The 15,728-nt window shown below is 39.2% G+C and overlaps 2 protein-coding genes across 2 annotated transcripts; one reads left to right on the top strand and one right to left on the bottom strand.

Annotated features, from left to right (window-relative positions):
- Positions 1-1,797: 1,797 nt before the first annotated feature.
- Positions 1,798-7,018, top strand: areg (amphiregulin). The gene is made up of 6 exons (XM_061038539.1): positions 1,798-1,955; positions 2,738-2,914; positions 3,087-3,327; positions 3,484-3,654; positions 5,268-5,381; positions 6,918-7,018. The coding sequence occupies exons 1-5, from the start codon at positions 1,919-1,921 to the stop codon at positions 5,359-5,361; spliced, it is 720 nt and encodes a 239-aa protein (XP_060894522.1). The 5' UTR covers positions 1,798-1,918; the 3' UTR covers positions 5,362-5,381; positions 6,918-7,018.
- A 5,060-nt stretch (positions 7,019-12,078) lies between these two features.
- LOC132974464 (granzyme A-like) lies at positions 12,079-14,412 on the bottom strand. Its single transcript, XM_061038538.1, has 5 exons — positions 14,316-14,412; positions 13,992-14,133; positions 13,475-13,610; positions 12,905-13,180; positions 12,079-12,823 (listed from the first exon to the last, which is right to left on the bottom strand). Exons 1-5 carry the CDS (start codon positions 14,410-14,412, stop codon positions 12,665-12,667), a joined length of 810 nt encoding a protein of 269 aa, XP_060894521.1. The 3' UTR covers positions 12,079-12,664.
- Positions 14,413-15,728: the final 1,316 nt, after the last annotated feature.

Genomic DNA, 15,728 nt, shown 5'->3' with positions numbered 1-15,728 from the left:
GAAAGAGACTTAAAGTCAAACATTGTGGTGAAGTTTTCATAACTTACATGTTGTTTCTTGAAACTTCTGAATTTAACCTCTTACCGTAAACATCAATATCTCTATTTTAAGTTGCTTCAATGTATTGACGGAGGATTACTGAATTTTTTTAAATGTCTAAATGAGTGTTGTCTTCCCAACACACAGACTAGATACATCCTTCTGATTGGAGGAGACATTAAGTAATGGAAAGACATTCTTCATCTGTCAATGAATATTACTTTAGTGGCCATTCAACATAACAATTACACACCATGACATACCCTCTCTCATGTCTGCGTTTTCTTTTTAAATCTTTTAAAATATGAAAAGAAGACAAAAGAAGATAACTCAACCTACATCTGTGACCAACGGGGAGAACTTTTAGTAAAATGGATGAAAGTTAATCAACCAAAACTGCCAACTACTTTGTAGGAAATTCTGACTTTTCCCATCTAACTTATTTTATTGGGTAAAAACATTCTCTCGTGAAGTTGTTGAGTTTTTTTTCAATAAATTTGAAGTTAAAATGATGACATGGATGGAAATGGGAAGTAAAATGTGTTTCATAAGGGCATTTGCACTATCGAAAGCTAAAGTGAACTTCAGAGCCTTATGCTTTTACACTTTTATTTCATATAGTGCCATCAACCAAACACCATCATAGAAACACCATCATAGAAACACATTTTATGATTTTGTTCATGGTCCTGTAGTAAACCTCTGTTGACAATGTGCCTTGAATAAAGTTCAGCCTCAACTCACAAATACAGTGTCGGTGTGATTATCATTGTTGCGGTGCAAATGTTTTGCAAAACACTGCTGAATGAAGAAGAATTAGCAGAAACAGCTGAAGGATTAGTAGAAGATGAAGAAAAAAATAGAAGATATAGAAGAAGAGGAAATAGTAAAAGAAGAGTAGTAGTAGAAGAAAAAGTAGGAAAATCAGAAGAATAAGAACCAGAAGAAGTAAAAGTAGTAAAAGCAGAAGAACAAGAAGTAGAAGAAGTAAAAGGAGTAGCAGAAGAAGTATTAGTAGAAGATGAAGAAACAGTAGTAGAAGTGGTAGAACAAGTAGAAGATACTTCATAAAGACTGCTTAAATGCAGTCAGACAATGAGGAAAAAGGGGAAAACGTCTCCTTATTGAGTGCTCATTTCAAGGGCTTAAATTAAGAGTTGGTGGCTAAATGATGATTTTTGTGAGCAAGAGGACAAATGGCCGAACGCGTTGATGTGATTTTCATGTCTGGGATCCAAGAAATGTGGAAACCACAGCATTCCCACTAAATATATATTTTTTTTATTTTCTGAATAACTGACAACAAAGAGTTTAACATTGTGGTGAGTGTGTAAGTATATCTACGTTTGTGAATGTGTGTGAGTTACTGTAATTATGTAGAAATGTCTTAAGTGGCAAACTTACGGAAGCGATAACACTTTGAGAGTCAGGAACAAATGTTTCTACGTGTTTTTTAATGTCGGAGAGAAACAAGTCAGAATACAGACAAACTGTTTTAAACTTGCCAGACAGAAGCCTCGTCATGAGTGAGAGCATTAGGTGCAAAATGTGTAGCCCGCGGCTGATTAATCATTAGACAAACACACACCTTTATTACATGAATCCTAACATCTAAACAAAAAAACTGTGGTGTTCACCTTCTGTCACACACAGACACACACACACACACACACGCACGCACACACACGCACGCACACACACACACACCCTCCTTTTTCCTTGGAGAGGCAGGCGTTGGGCTATAAAAGCTGCACCCAGAGGAGGTTAAGAGAGCAAAGCACAACTTCTATCAGCAGCGGACAAACACACAGTCTGACACACTCGTACACACACAGATCAGCACAGGACTGTCATACACACAACTCTGTCTTCCTGGGATATGAACACTCTCGTCCTCACCTGTCTCCTGTGCTTCGGTAAGTCTGGACTTGTTCTTTTGTGTGTATGTTTGTATGTGTGTGTGTGTGTGTGTGTGTGTGTGCAGAGAGTGTAAAGCAATTAAATAAGAAAAATGTAAAAAGGTATGAGGACAGGAAGAGGGTCAAAGGAAAAAGGAAATGTCTCTGCTTGTGAGGACATGTTATGTGGGAGAAAGGTATACAGAAGTGCGGCACCTCTGGCTATCAAAATCTATCAATAGACATAAGTATTACCAGTTTGCTCACTGTACAGCACCAGACACTGCAAAAGGTCACAACATATTTCAAATGCTTAATGACTGAGGCTCATTCATCATTGTTCTAGTCTGGTGAGAACGATGCATTCATGTGCGGCACGGTTCTGGATGGCGACTGGTTGTTCCTGTTTCAGTACTAATACTGTTTGTGGCCAGTTTAAAGGCCCCAATTGCTCTGAATGTTTAAAGATGATTGGATGAGTCAGAAGTAAATGGGTCAAGGTTTCCCGATAAAATGTCAAGAAAAGTAACAAAGCAAGCTTGGGATGACCAAAGAATAAGATAGATTTTTCTGTCTCTCTGCCAATGATGCATATTCCTATTTTCCCATTATCCTAAAAGAAACCTTATTGGATAACTTTAACTTTTTTTCTGATTTGGTTTGGTTTCTCGGTCCTTATGTTTTCAGTTGAAATAAAGTGAAAACATCTGACTGCATGAACTACACTCAAAGAATTAGTTTCACATCTCAATATTTTTCTCAGATCTCACTCCTTATTCTTTATTTTCTCGGGTTTACAGTAGTCTACAGAGCTCCTGGCACTCAGGGATCTGAGGCCAAGTTGACCACTGTACTAGCTGGAGTGACAGGGGGTCCAGCCTCCGGGGAGGGCCTCCTGAGTTCGATGAGCTATGATGATGAGCTGGATGTAGACGAAGAACTGTCAGGAGGAGACGACGAAAATTTCAGCCTTCCTGGTACGACAACCTTTGACATCATCACCTTTTTTCAAGGTTTAAATAAAGATAGAAATCTAAAAACTATCGTTAGTCTTAGCTTAACTTTAGCCTAGAAACTCTGTTGAAGTTTAAACTTAAATGCTACAAAACAGTTCAAATACAGTAACACTTGTTTTTCCTCCTGTTACAGAATTACATCTCAGTAAAGATGACAAGAAGAAAAGGAAAGGCAAAGGCAAGAAGAAGAGCAGGCTCAGGAACAAAAGCACAACTCCTTTTAATCCTGAGCACAGGTTCTCCACAAGCGGACACACATCGACTCACACACTGACTCACAGCACCACAGAGGACCCCTGCACCTCCACCCACCAGGACTACTGCATTCATGGTTACTGCAAGTACATCGAGGGCCTGCAGGAGCCGGTGTGCATGTGAGTACGACGTCAGGATTCATTTTCATGAGGTGTTATGAGATTCATGAATGGAAATATGATGATTTTGCTAGATTGGGTAAATTTGATTGTATGCACCCCCCCCCCCCCCTTTAAACATCCAAACATTTTAAATTTACTATCTTGACTCTGCAGATGTATGAAGGGTTACGACGGAGAGCGCTGTGGGATCCACACTCTGGAGACCAAGTTCAAAACCCCCATGGATCAGAACAACACTGAGCTGGTGCAGACAGTCTTAGTGATCATTGCTGTAATCCTATCAGTCATCAGCTGCACGGCCATCCTGCTCATGATCTGTGCTCAGTAAGTATGCACACTTATAAAGAAAAACCTAATGGAACATGCAGTATGTGTCTATTGTTGAGAAGCCAGTGAGGGATCTTGTACTAAAAGTGATTTATACATTTCTATTTTTCCTCAGCTAATCTCGCACTAATTTATTACAGAGGTAGTAAAGTGTTTCCAACTTATCAGCCCTCATTAATATAGAAAAATAGCAACAAGAGAAACTTTTGTATATCAACTGTCACCAGCAACTATGAAGATGGATTGTAAATATCATAATAATTGTTAGCTTGTTGAATTAGAAGTTAGTAAGAGTGTCAGATTTTTCCAAAAAAAAGCTAAAAACAAAACCTCATAAATCCATGCTGTGTGGAGGTAAAGGATCCCTGGTATAGTAAAGCTTTATTGTTTATCAGTGTGACCTGCCTGTCTGTTACACTTTTGTATAATTTTATCTGAAACTAGAGAAGACAAATCCTGATGCTCAGTGGTACAAAGCCCTCTCTATTATGTCTGAAAGATTATTGAAGCTTCGAGCCAATAAACATGAGGGAAACCATCCACACCCTGCTGAATCAGAACCCTCATCACAATTCCCATATCCACTTCTTGGCGTTCAAACATCACGCCCAAACACGCTCATAATGTATCAGCATTGCTCACCACCTTCATATCACTGCTTGTAGTTTTACAGCTTTGACATCTCATTCCTGGTTTTGTCATAGTCTAGTCTGTAACTTCACCATTACGTCACATTAAAGGGGCCATATGTAACTTTCAACAATACCGCGTTTGTAGCGACACCGCATTGACGTAAGGCGAACTGCACCAGTAACCTGTTGCTCGCTCTCCCTCGCGTGCTCGTCATACGTGCTCGCACGTACACAAACGAGCATCATCATCGGCCGCGAAACACTGGATAGAGCTCCGAGGGCGGATAGAAGTGTGTGGAAGACGGCCTCTGGCTGTGGAGGTGAAGACCGGGAGTGTGTGATGAGTTTGTACTGTTGATCTCTGTAAGCGGAGCGGAGTGAGGAGGACGTTGAGAACGTGCATAGAATGTCAATTAACCGTTCGCTTATTAATGGGCGATAAAAAACGATTCATACATGTAAAAAGTTACATACAGCCCCTTTAATAATATGTTGTATTACTTCTGCTTCCTTTCAATTAACAATCTTTAAGTTACTTTCATGGTGAAGTCTTTTGCTGAATATATTCACGGTTCCTTATCAATAGGTCACTGAATCTCAGCTTTTGTTGGAAAGTGGGACAAAGTCAATAGTCCAATACCCTGCAGCAGTGTAATTAAACTTTACAGCCACAGTCAGCCAAAGTAAAACTAATTACTGTGAGAGCGAAACTACCTCCAAGTTTAATTTCACATCCAAAGTAATGTGAACACTGGGTTCATTTTGATAATCACTCCACTCTAAGGACAGTATTTCTTTGGAATTTCTGCCAAAACACAACAAAAAACACATCTTGAGTTGCATTTGTCTAGACAGGATCAAAGCCATGAAACAAAGCTAGCAATCCAGCCTTTCAAAACAACTTGACTGCCATATCATCTGATAATAAAGAGTTCTTTAGTTGTCTGTCATATAGCTCATGTTGAATGTCTTTTATAGTTACAGGTCGCATAAAAACTTCCTGGCATCCTACCTGGGAACTGGGTCTGAGCAGGAGAAGCTACAGAAACCGATGGCTGACATTGTGGTGTGAAGGCATCGGGTTACAATGAGGTAGGTGTTGCTGAGAATTTGACCTACTTATGTTCAAAAATTCACAGTCACTGTACTGCCTTCTTTGCGTTCACAACACGATAAAAAATTTGATGCCATGCCATTCCTAAAGAACACCGTGCCCCCAAACTCTAACACATACTTTTAGAGTGCGCTTAATTCAAAAAAAATAAATTGAGGTAGTGCTTCATGAGGCAAACACGTCAGTAAGTCCTGTCCCTAAAAAAAATGTTTATTTTTTGCAAAGTTAAAAGTAATACTTTCAGTTTGAAAATACAAAAAAGACAAATCAAATCACAGTTCTGCTTGTCAAAGTATGCTAGCTAAGGGGCTAAACAGGATAACAAGAAATAAATAAATAAACAAGTTATGTAGTTACTTTGCCACTTGTTATTTTTAACTGCCAAATCAAAGTTCTGGAGAGGATAGGTAGATAGCCAAAGCAACAGTAGCAAAAAAAAAGGGGCGGGGTCTAACTCCAGACCTTCAACAATGATGGCTTAATACAATGTGTGCAAGTAAAACTGTGATGCTGTAAGACTTACTTGCATCAGGCATAGATGTATTTCAGGTGGTACATATTTGAATGATGTCTTATTACAAAAAAATCTTGCTTAATCCCAGGGTGGTTACTGGCCTCTACTCACGTGAGCTTTAAGCCCAACAGAAAGGAAGGGCTCAGCGAGTGGTAGAGTAGCCCGTTAGTTGTTGTTGTTCTTGATTGAAGCAAGTTGCATCACACAAAGAGGAATCCCCATTATAGAGGAATTAGCCTGGATTAACAAGAGTCTGTTTTGGCCCGTCCCATCTCTACACTGCATACCAGAGTAAAGAAAAACCACACTGTACACATTCACCTGTGTGTCCACACAACAACAGTTCTGACACACTGACTGTGCACGTGATGACCTTGTTGTAAGAGTAACCACTGTACTTACATGTGGTATGTTTAACCCCCCCCCCCCCCCCCCCCCCCGATTACATTTTTGTTTTACAAATTTCATTTTGGTAAATTTGGCCATTTATCCAATCAGAAATGAGGAGCTTGTACTCATCCAAGCAGTGACAAATAGATAGATTCTGAACAAGGCAATAGTGTTTTCAAATTTTTAACTACTTCATCAATGGATTAAAAAGGGAACATTTCCAAAATGTTTCAATGACTCCAACCCCGGCATGTACAAAAAGGAGTCAGCGTTGAAAGTCGGTCTGAAAACTGACGAATGCAGACAATGGAGAAATAGAAAATTATTCCATTAGACTTACTGAAAATAAATCCTATAATGAATGAAAATACTATGATGTACAAACACTCGGTGGATTAACTTTGTAACAACCAATTGTTTTTTTGTGCATGTAAAAATATTTATGTAAATGTATAACAAGGTCAGATTGTCAAAATAACTTCATTGTACCTAATCTGTTGCATGGTAGATTTCTCACAACCTGATTTTCCCTGTTAGAAAAATACTTGTTGTTGCTTTTTTTTACATATTGATTGACTTTTAATTTGTCTCCATCTTTTTTTTCCCCCAGCCGGCTGCAAGATCCAAAGACGATGCAGATCAAAGGAGTCTGAAGATCTGAGAAAGAAGTAGATTGAATCGACTGCTTTATTAGATGCTTCATATTGAACATTGTCAGAACTTGTTAGAATGTAATTTATTAAGTGTGATTATTTATTGCTAAAAACTTTGAGAGTTTTTATGTTGCGTTGCTGTTATGATGTCTGTTATTTTCGTTCTGTAGGTTCTGTTTTATTTATTGCACTGCTGTTATAGGTCAGACAAACGCTCTCCATCCCGCTCTGGAAATGGGATGGAACTTGATCACCATTCACCAATAAAGTGTCTCAGTGTTATGAAAAAGTGTGAAGCATCTCGTCCTTGGTTCATCTTTGGATGCCATTAATTCCTCAGCAGCCCGCTCACACAGATTCAGAAGATAAAGAAACCACCACAGCGGCTGAAAAACTTTTGACACCTCTGAGGAATTCAGAGAATTGAAAATAAGAGTAAACTAGGAAATTATTTTTTAAAAATGCTCAAAGATTTTTACTGTACACTATTATTCCACTACACATTCCGACTCAATGTTCTACTATGTTTTACTTGAATATAAATGGAGTGTCTCCAAAGGTTTGTAAATGTGTAGAAGGCGTAGAGTGTTGCAGAGTTGCACTGGGAATTTAAAAAAAAAAGGGGGGTCACGTCTTGTCTGATTTGTTTTGCAAATGTCCAGGTAACTTGGCATTATCTCCAAACACAAATAAAAACATGACGTGAACATAATTGAAAGGTTCAGGACAAAGGAGCCTAGAATAGCCTGAGCACAAAGACAGCAACACAGTTTTGCATAAACACAGGGAGGCACAGGCTGGTTGGAGTGCAGTGCAGAACTTCCTCACCTTGTGGCAGTAATAACACACTGTCAACACACAAGCCGGTGACGCATGCCTTTACATTACATAATACACAAAGCAGGCAGATGGTCCAAGGATGTTCTCAGAAAAAGGTGCAGAGAGGGGAGATGATAATGTAAGAGTAAGAGCTGCAAAGCCATACTCACATTTTTCAAATACAAAGTTGTCCAAGGGCAGTTTGCATAATCCAACAAGGAAAAGCTGATATTGTCTTATTTTGTCTTTGGCATCAATTGCTTTCTTCTTTTGAACATTATAGAATCAGAAGCTTTTCTTGGACGCTCCTTACCTTGACAGGCTCCACCACATTTCTTATCCCTGCAGCCTTTTATGTTGCTACTGATGCTTCCCCTTTAGTTTTGGCAAACCATTTTTTCCCCTTTTTTTGTTTCAAATAAAACTAGAAGGCCACATTAAAAAAAAAGGTTCACTTCAAAATACAGAGATACATAACTGTTAATAATAATAATAATAATAATAATAGTAATAGTACTTGCAGTATATTTGTAGTCATTCGCACAAGAATGCAAACATCATACATTGATATAAGTCCTACACTCAAGTTATGAGGTCCAGTTAGAAGTTGACAAAGGTTCAGAGGGACTGAAACGTTGTGATGTTTCTAATAAATTGGTGATACTTTGCAAGAGTAGTGTGCAGGATTTGTTTTTCTTTTTTTTTTCTTTTCAAGTAATAGTTTGTCGCCCTACGCACCTAGAATTAAAACAAGACCACAACAGAAAAATATAACTTAATTTTAACTTCCATGTTGACATTTTAATAAGAGTTGCCAAATAGTGTTAAGGCTGACTTTTACACAGCACTACAGATCGGAAGTAAGACGTTCGCGTCACTTCACCTTTTTCCTTGAGTGACTTAATAAACAGATCCGACCGGTGTGACTTCTACGCACAGTATTTATGAAGTCACCACTCCTTTTGAAGTTAACATGTATACACAAATCCGAATGAGTTTGCATCACGAGAGAATGCAAATATTGTTGTTAATGTAAATGTAGTGATTAGATTGTCTTGGTAGACTGAGGAAGAAGATAGGCCCACAAACCTCCTCAAATGCCACAAAAAGTTTGAATTCATCATGATCACAACGTTTAGACAAGAGGTCTTCACTGTGTGCCGGCCTATCTTCTTCCTCAGTCTGCTGTTTTTGCACGGCCCTGCACCTACGTAATGTCCGTTTAACTACCTCCATTTTCTTTTTTTTTAAAGATTTATTATTTGGGCTTTTGTGCCTTTAATGGAGAGATAGGACAGTGGACAGAGACGGAAATCAGGGAGAGAGAGTGGGGATTGACATGCGGGAAAGGAGCCACAGGTTGGATTTGAGCCCGGGCCGCCTGCGTTGAGGACTGCAGCCTCCATACATGGGACGCGCGCACTAACCACTGCGCCACTGCGCCACTGCGCCACCAGCACCCCAACTACCTCCTTTTTCTATACATGTGGACACATTTGATATACTTCTGAACTTCTGGAACTGATTGTCTAAATGACTGCCCAACTTTGAGTTCAGTGAAGGTTAAGAAAATGTAAACAAAGAAAGTGAAAAAAAAAAAACACTATTGGTAATTTAACCCAGTAAGAAAATGCAATAATAGGAAGTAATCTCCCCCCCACCCCCCACAATTTTTTGCATTGAACTTATCCTTGAATGATAATGGTCTCAATTTCGAGAGACATTTCGTCCATATTTCTAGATCAAATAACAGGTAGATATCAGCAGCTTATTCACATCAGCTAACATTAGCATTTAGCCTTTGCCTAACTAATATTACCGTTAGCCAGATGAATTTTCAGTTAGCTAGGAATTCGTGTTTTTCCAGTCTTACATTGTAACACAAAGGGGAGTGCTGGTTAAATGCTAACATAAGCAATTAACCAACATAGTTCTTTTAACACTTAATTAGATGATTCATATTAACTTGTTACGTTGCTGGACCAAATCATAGAGTGATACCTCTCTTGATAACAAGCATTTGGGTTTCACATGCACGTAAATAAATTACATATTAAGATGTGACTCACCTGCCATGAAACTGTTCCCAGCCACCTGTATAACAGACGGTTTCTCTTTGTTTGTGTGTGTGTGTGTGTGTGTGTGTGTGTGTGGAGTTGCGTCACTAGTGAAGGAAAAGGCGAGGCCAGGTGGGTAGCTCCTTCATCACACAAACGGTGATGCAAACTCAGGTAAACATTTACTCTGGAGTTTGTGTTTGAGCGTGTTTCTGAGTGCGACCGAGATCCCCTCGGGGGATAAAGTTATTTTTACACATCAAAAACATTAATAAGTACTCCCATGTTTATCTTCTTAAAAAGGAGACACTTAATAAGGGTGTGTTTCAATGGTTGAGCTTTGATGGTTTCGGTGGCACTAAGGTGGGCGCGAACGTTTTTGTGGGTGACCATGGAAACAGAGTAAACACACAGGCAGAGCTGGTCAATTCACTGAGAGCTCAAATAAAGGCATGCTGGAATTTCCTGGGCGGGGTTACACCTTTATCCCCTACACCTTTACTAGGGGACAGGTGTAGTTGTCAGGTTAATTTTTTTTCCTAATGTTTTTAACTATCTAATCAGGGTTCTCATCAAAATCAAAGGTTGGTAAACTCTTATTTGCTAACTATGCTTTTATTGTGGAAAAATAATTTGGCACACCAGTTTGGTCAAGACTGAAATATCCAAACAAATAATGGATGGATTGCAGTGAAATTATCAAAAGGCAATCATTGTCCATACTTAGGTGATCACATGACTTATCTTCCAGTGCCGTGCTGTTGACACTTTGGGGTTTGAGTGTAATATCTCAACATGTTTTAAATGGATCAGGGCCTTTCCCCCAGTGGTTTCATTATTTCAAACTTTAATTTGTCCAACCCACTACTCACAGAAGTAATGACATTTCTATCATTCTGTCGAGCTGTAGTATGTGCTTGATGAAATTTAGTAGATCAATGCATTTGACTTTTAATTGCTATATGTTAGCCTCTATAGCTTAAAGCACCACTGTACAAATGTCTCACTGAGCATGGCTGTGTTGTTTTGTATCTCCAATTTGAACAACATATTAAGGAAGACAGAAAGTAGCTAGTAGTTTGAGAAGATATTGCCTAGCTTGTTTTGAATTCCTTTAAAACAAAGGAGAAAAAGTTTCAAACCTAAGTTGCAAACAAAGAGATATAACATATATGTAGGATATTCATTTTTGGCCAATTCTCCAAATGCATCTTTAGGTTGTAGAAAAATTGGCTTCATCCAGACATAAAATGTTCTTCAGATGATAATAAAGGAACACACAAAGGCAATTTTTAACCCCACAATGCTACAAGGTGATTAGGTGAATAGGACACATGTTTCTGGTACACACATTTATTCTTCATTTGAAAAGATTCAATATTTGACCTCTTAGGGCATCCTAACATTATTTTTACAACAAAAGAAAAACAAGTAAAAAAAAACTGACACCACTTGTGCATGGTTACATGTTTTTTTTTAAGTGGTAAACATTTCAGTTTTGGTCTCAGTGTTTGTAAGTAGTACTGTCAGGTCTTATTGTGAGGAAGAATTGGTGCCATTTCATTGAATAACCCTAAATATGGAGCCCATGTAGAGTATTGCAAGTATAACTGCTGGATTAAAACAAACAACCCAACATTCAATCAATTACATTTTTCTAATGACATCAATTTTGGTCATTTTTAAATGAATGAAACAATGGAATCTCAGGTTGAGTTTAATCTCCTCTGTGTAAATGACTGCAGCAACAAGAAGAGCAAAGAGCACCACCTGGTGGTGTAGTTTGAGTAAGCGTGCAAATGGTATGTCCTACATCGCAGGTGTTTGAATAGAAGTTACACACAAAAGTCTTAGGTAGGGAGTAAATATTACAGAAACACAAATGGGTCCCTTGAGCTCACATATTGAAAAACTTTGATAGAATTAAAAGAGACATAGAAACTGGAGAATAACCTGCATCATAGTAGCTGTGTCAGCATTTCCTTTACTGGAAGCAGGTATGTGTGTGTGTGTGTGCGTGGGTGGTAATGTCTCCTGCTAAGTCACATAAAGGCTATAGTGTAACACTGTGACATTTTGCACATTTCCTGTGTGGGGTCTTAAGATACGCCGTGAGAATTTGTCTATTGTGGTCCGGTCAGAGTCATTACGTGATCTTTCTCTCGTGTTGATATAGCTGCAATTCTGTAAGGCAGGAAACATTTACGGCATAATCCACCAGAACAACAACCATTAGCTGGGACATCAAAAGTTTTTTATTTGAACATTGCTTTTACACAAACTGAAACAAGAAAATTGAAACACAGATCTTTAAGGTGCTGCTCTAATGTCATTGATAGGGATTTCTTGCATCCATATACATGCATCAATAATGAAGAGATAATGAGACATGCCAAAGAGTGAACCTTTATGACAAAAACCCACGTCTTTTTAATCAGAGAGTGAGCCTCTTTTGTTGACTTGTTAGGTGCCACTTTGGTGCTCTCTTTCATCTCCAAATAGATAGTTACATTTATACTGTAAGGACAGCAGATTTACTAATTGGACTTGCATTAACGATATAAACAGGCCCTTTACTGCCCAAAGTGGCAACTGTTGTCGGGATGTTTTTTTTTTAGCTGTAACTAGCTAGCTAAAGCTAGGGCTGATTTTTGGCAAACAGGCAATAAAAACGTCTTAACCATTTGTGATAAACGTTCACTTCTAATTCCTCTTAAGCGAAAACTATTAAGCAGAAGTAAAATAGAAGATCTATAAGAATAAAATGGAGGTTGACAGACAGGCAAGTGGCAGTGGTTAACTTTGGTGAGAAAAACGAGATAAACTGATTATATGTCAGGCTTATTCATGGTCGTTTTGATCCATTTGAGTTGTTTTTCAGAGAGAAACGAGTACACTCCAGGCTTTTCCTTTAGGCCACATTTTGCTCCAAAAGAAGTCACTCCGATTACCTGTCCATTGCACAATATTGGCCCTCCTGAATCCCCCTATAGAGGAAATAAACAAGTCGTTTTAAGACACATGCATGGCAGTTATAGATAGTGTTGACAGGCTGTTACCATCCTTACCTCACAGGTATCTGCGCTGTTGTTACCGTCTGTGCCGGCACATATCATGCTGCTGCTGATAAAAGGTTTGAGGTTGTAATATTTGGGCGAGTTGCACTTCTTTCTGTCGATCACGGTCACATTGACTTCCATCAGAACATTGGACATCCCCCTGGCATTGTTCTTTGTTTTCCCCCATCCAGCCACGAGGCATTTGCTGCCGGCAGTTGGGGCTTTAATGTTGTTACGCAACTCATGCCATTGCACTGTTTTGGTTTTCGTCACTGATTTATTCAGCTGAAATGAGAAAGTATTCATTATATTGCATCTTGCTCCAGTCTTACTTAAGTCTGTACTTATGGTAGCTTTTTACTGTTTGAAAAAATGTTTTCACCAACACTAAATGTGCTAGGCTTAAAAACACTGACAAGAAAGTCGCTGTATGACTTTGCATTACCAATATTTTTAGTCAGCAGTTGCCTGACATCTTGTTCCCTTGAGTCCCCTTGAACATCTTTCCAGTGCAGAATGTTGAATATTTTCTTAATCAAGGCTATAAATTCACCACCGGTTACTGCAGTGTCATCTTACCTTGAGCAACATGAGGTCGTTGCCATTGTCATCCGCATCGTAGCAGGGGTGAGGAAACCTCTTGACCTTTTGCACCTGCCTGGAGTCCTTTTCCTTTTGATTGATGGAGTGCACCCCCAGCAACACTTCCTGGATTCTGCAAAAAAACAAAAAAAACAACAGCATTATATCCAAGCTCATCTCTAAAAAAAGGTTCAAATGTAAATGAAGAAATATCTGTTATTACTATGCCTGTCACTCCGATTCTCTAAATGCAACCCTTACAAAATGTTCAATGCCCTGCAAGTAGCTGCTTCTGTTCACTGAATATAACGGCTTACAGGTTATTAAACAAAGCAGACACATCAATTAAGCATTATCCCGTCATGTTTATAACCCTGATAAGGTTTTCATTTTTAAGAGCACACGCAACAGAATGTTTGAATAGGGAAAATGTCTGAAATAACCAATTACAAATTATATAAAATAATATTCAACAGATTCAACATTTTTTAAAATGAAAGCATCTTGTTCTCACTCTCCACAGTGGGCAGCAGTCAGGACCCAGTCTGGACTGATCAGAATGCCTCCACACTTGGGAGTTTTGATCTGCAGCAGAGCCATGTAGGGCAGTGAGTGAGGCGTCACTTCTTTCCCATCAATAATCTCAGAGCCATGACCTTAAACAGAACACAAGCAGTGAAACACAGGTAGATAAATCAGTCAGTAATTGCATCAATAAAATCAAGCATAGCACCAATCCGGCTGCATGGTAATATCGACATAATATTGAATACTTTACATTTTGCATGTTTACAAGAATGACTACGCTATGATGACGTTAATCACTCTAAAAACTCACCTGACTGGACAATGAGGAGAACCATACAACAGATACAAACAATGAAGCCCCTGAGGTAGAGCATCTTGAAATGTTGGTGGATGCACTGAAAACCCATCTCTGTTCACACGCTCGTCTTTATATGTTAAGCTCAAAGGATGTGGTCTGACCATGGAAATGCGAGAGTCAGCAAAATGGACGCAAGACATAAAAACCTCAACAGTGTGGTAACAGTTTTTGTCATTAACCATATTTCTCAGAGGCTGTGCTTCGGAGACTTTTACGTGAAGCAGCTCACATCTTCAGCGTACAGATTTCTCCGCATGGGTGGGCCATGAAAACTACTCAATGTCAGCTACACTTATGACTGTTTATAATGTCATATCATGATTTAGAAAATCCTGTGAAAGTGAAACATATTAGCTGATGTGACATCAGGTCGCATAATCAAGAAATAAAAAGATTGAAGGAAAGTTGGAAGAATGGGATACTTTGATTTATCTTTCACTTTTTTTAAACCTCTTGTATGCTTTTTTTAATTAAGTTAATGCCACTATCAAATATGTTGGACAATCACTGGGTAAGGCTCCCTCCACAATAGCACATAATACATATTTCATAAGAAGTTCAACTATGTCAGGATCTTTTTATGAGTGGGTATGGAGCATGAGATGATTAGTTACCAACAGCAGTTAGGTGGGCTTTGTAACTGACAGTTGGGTGAATCATTCTACTTTCTCTCACCCATGGTCTCAAGCTTTGGGTAGTGACCAGAGGAATTATACCACTGATAAAAGAGGCTTAATGTCATGATTCACATCATGGCAGCCCTTCCTTCCCCTTTTGTTGTGTTGTTTGTCATTCCCTGTCTGTTTAATCCTCATGTGTCTCTCCCCTGTCTGTGTGAGTTTGGTGGGCGGGGCTCATGTTCTCAGGCGGCGCCAGGTGCAGCTAGTTGGTCATCAGGAGCTCAACTACAAAGACTTCCTTCTGCTTCACCTCGGCGCCACATTGTTTCACCTGCTCGCGTGGTATTGTACTCTCTTGGCTTCTCTGGATTCTAGTGCTCATTGTGATAGCTTGTGTAGCTAACCCCGTTTTTCTTCTCTGCCTTGCGCCAGATCCCTGTTCGTGTTTTTTGCTTCACCTTACCTGTGCTTTTTTGGACACCACTCTGGGATCACCGACACTGCCACTGGGAACCTCGCACTACCCCTCCTCCTTGCAGCTTTTGAGTCACTTTTTGGAATAAACCTTTTTGTTATCAACTTGATCCTGCCTATCTGAGTTGTGCTTTTGGGTCCAGAATTTGTACTAACCGTAACACTTAAATTTGAGTGTGTGCCCTTAAGATAGAACATATTGCTTTGGAGAGGGAAGTCTGTGCTTGGGCCCCCAAACTGAAGAAAGGGGGGAAATGGATCGATGGACGGA

The sequence above is a fragment of the Labrus mixtus genome, chromosome 5 (assembly GCF_963584025.1).
Source record: "Labrus mixtus chromosome 5, fLabMix1.1, whole genome shotgun sequence".
Classification (NCBI taxonomy): Eukaryota; Metazoa; Chordata; class Actinopteri; order Labriformes; family Labridae; genus Labrus; species Labrus mixtus.
Note: the sequence above shows the minus strand (reverse complement) of the source record. Positions and strands in the feature narration are given on the sequence as shown.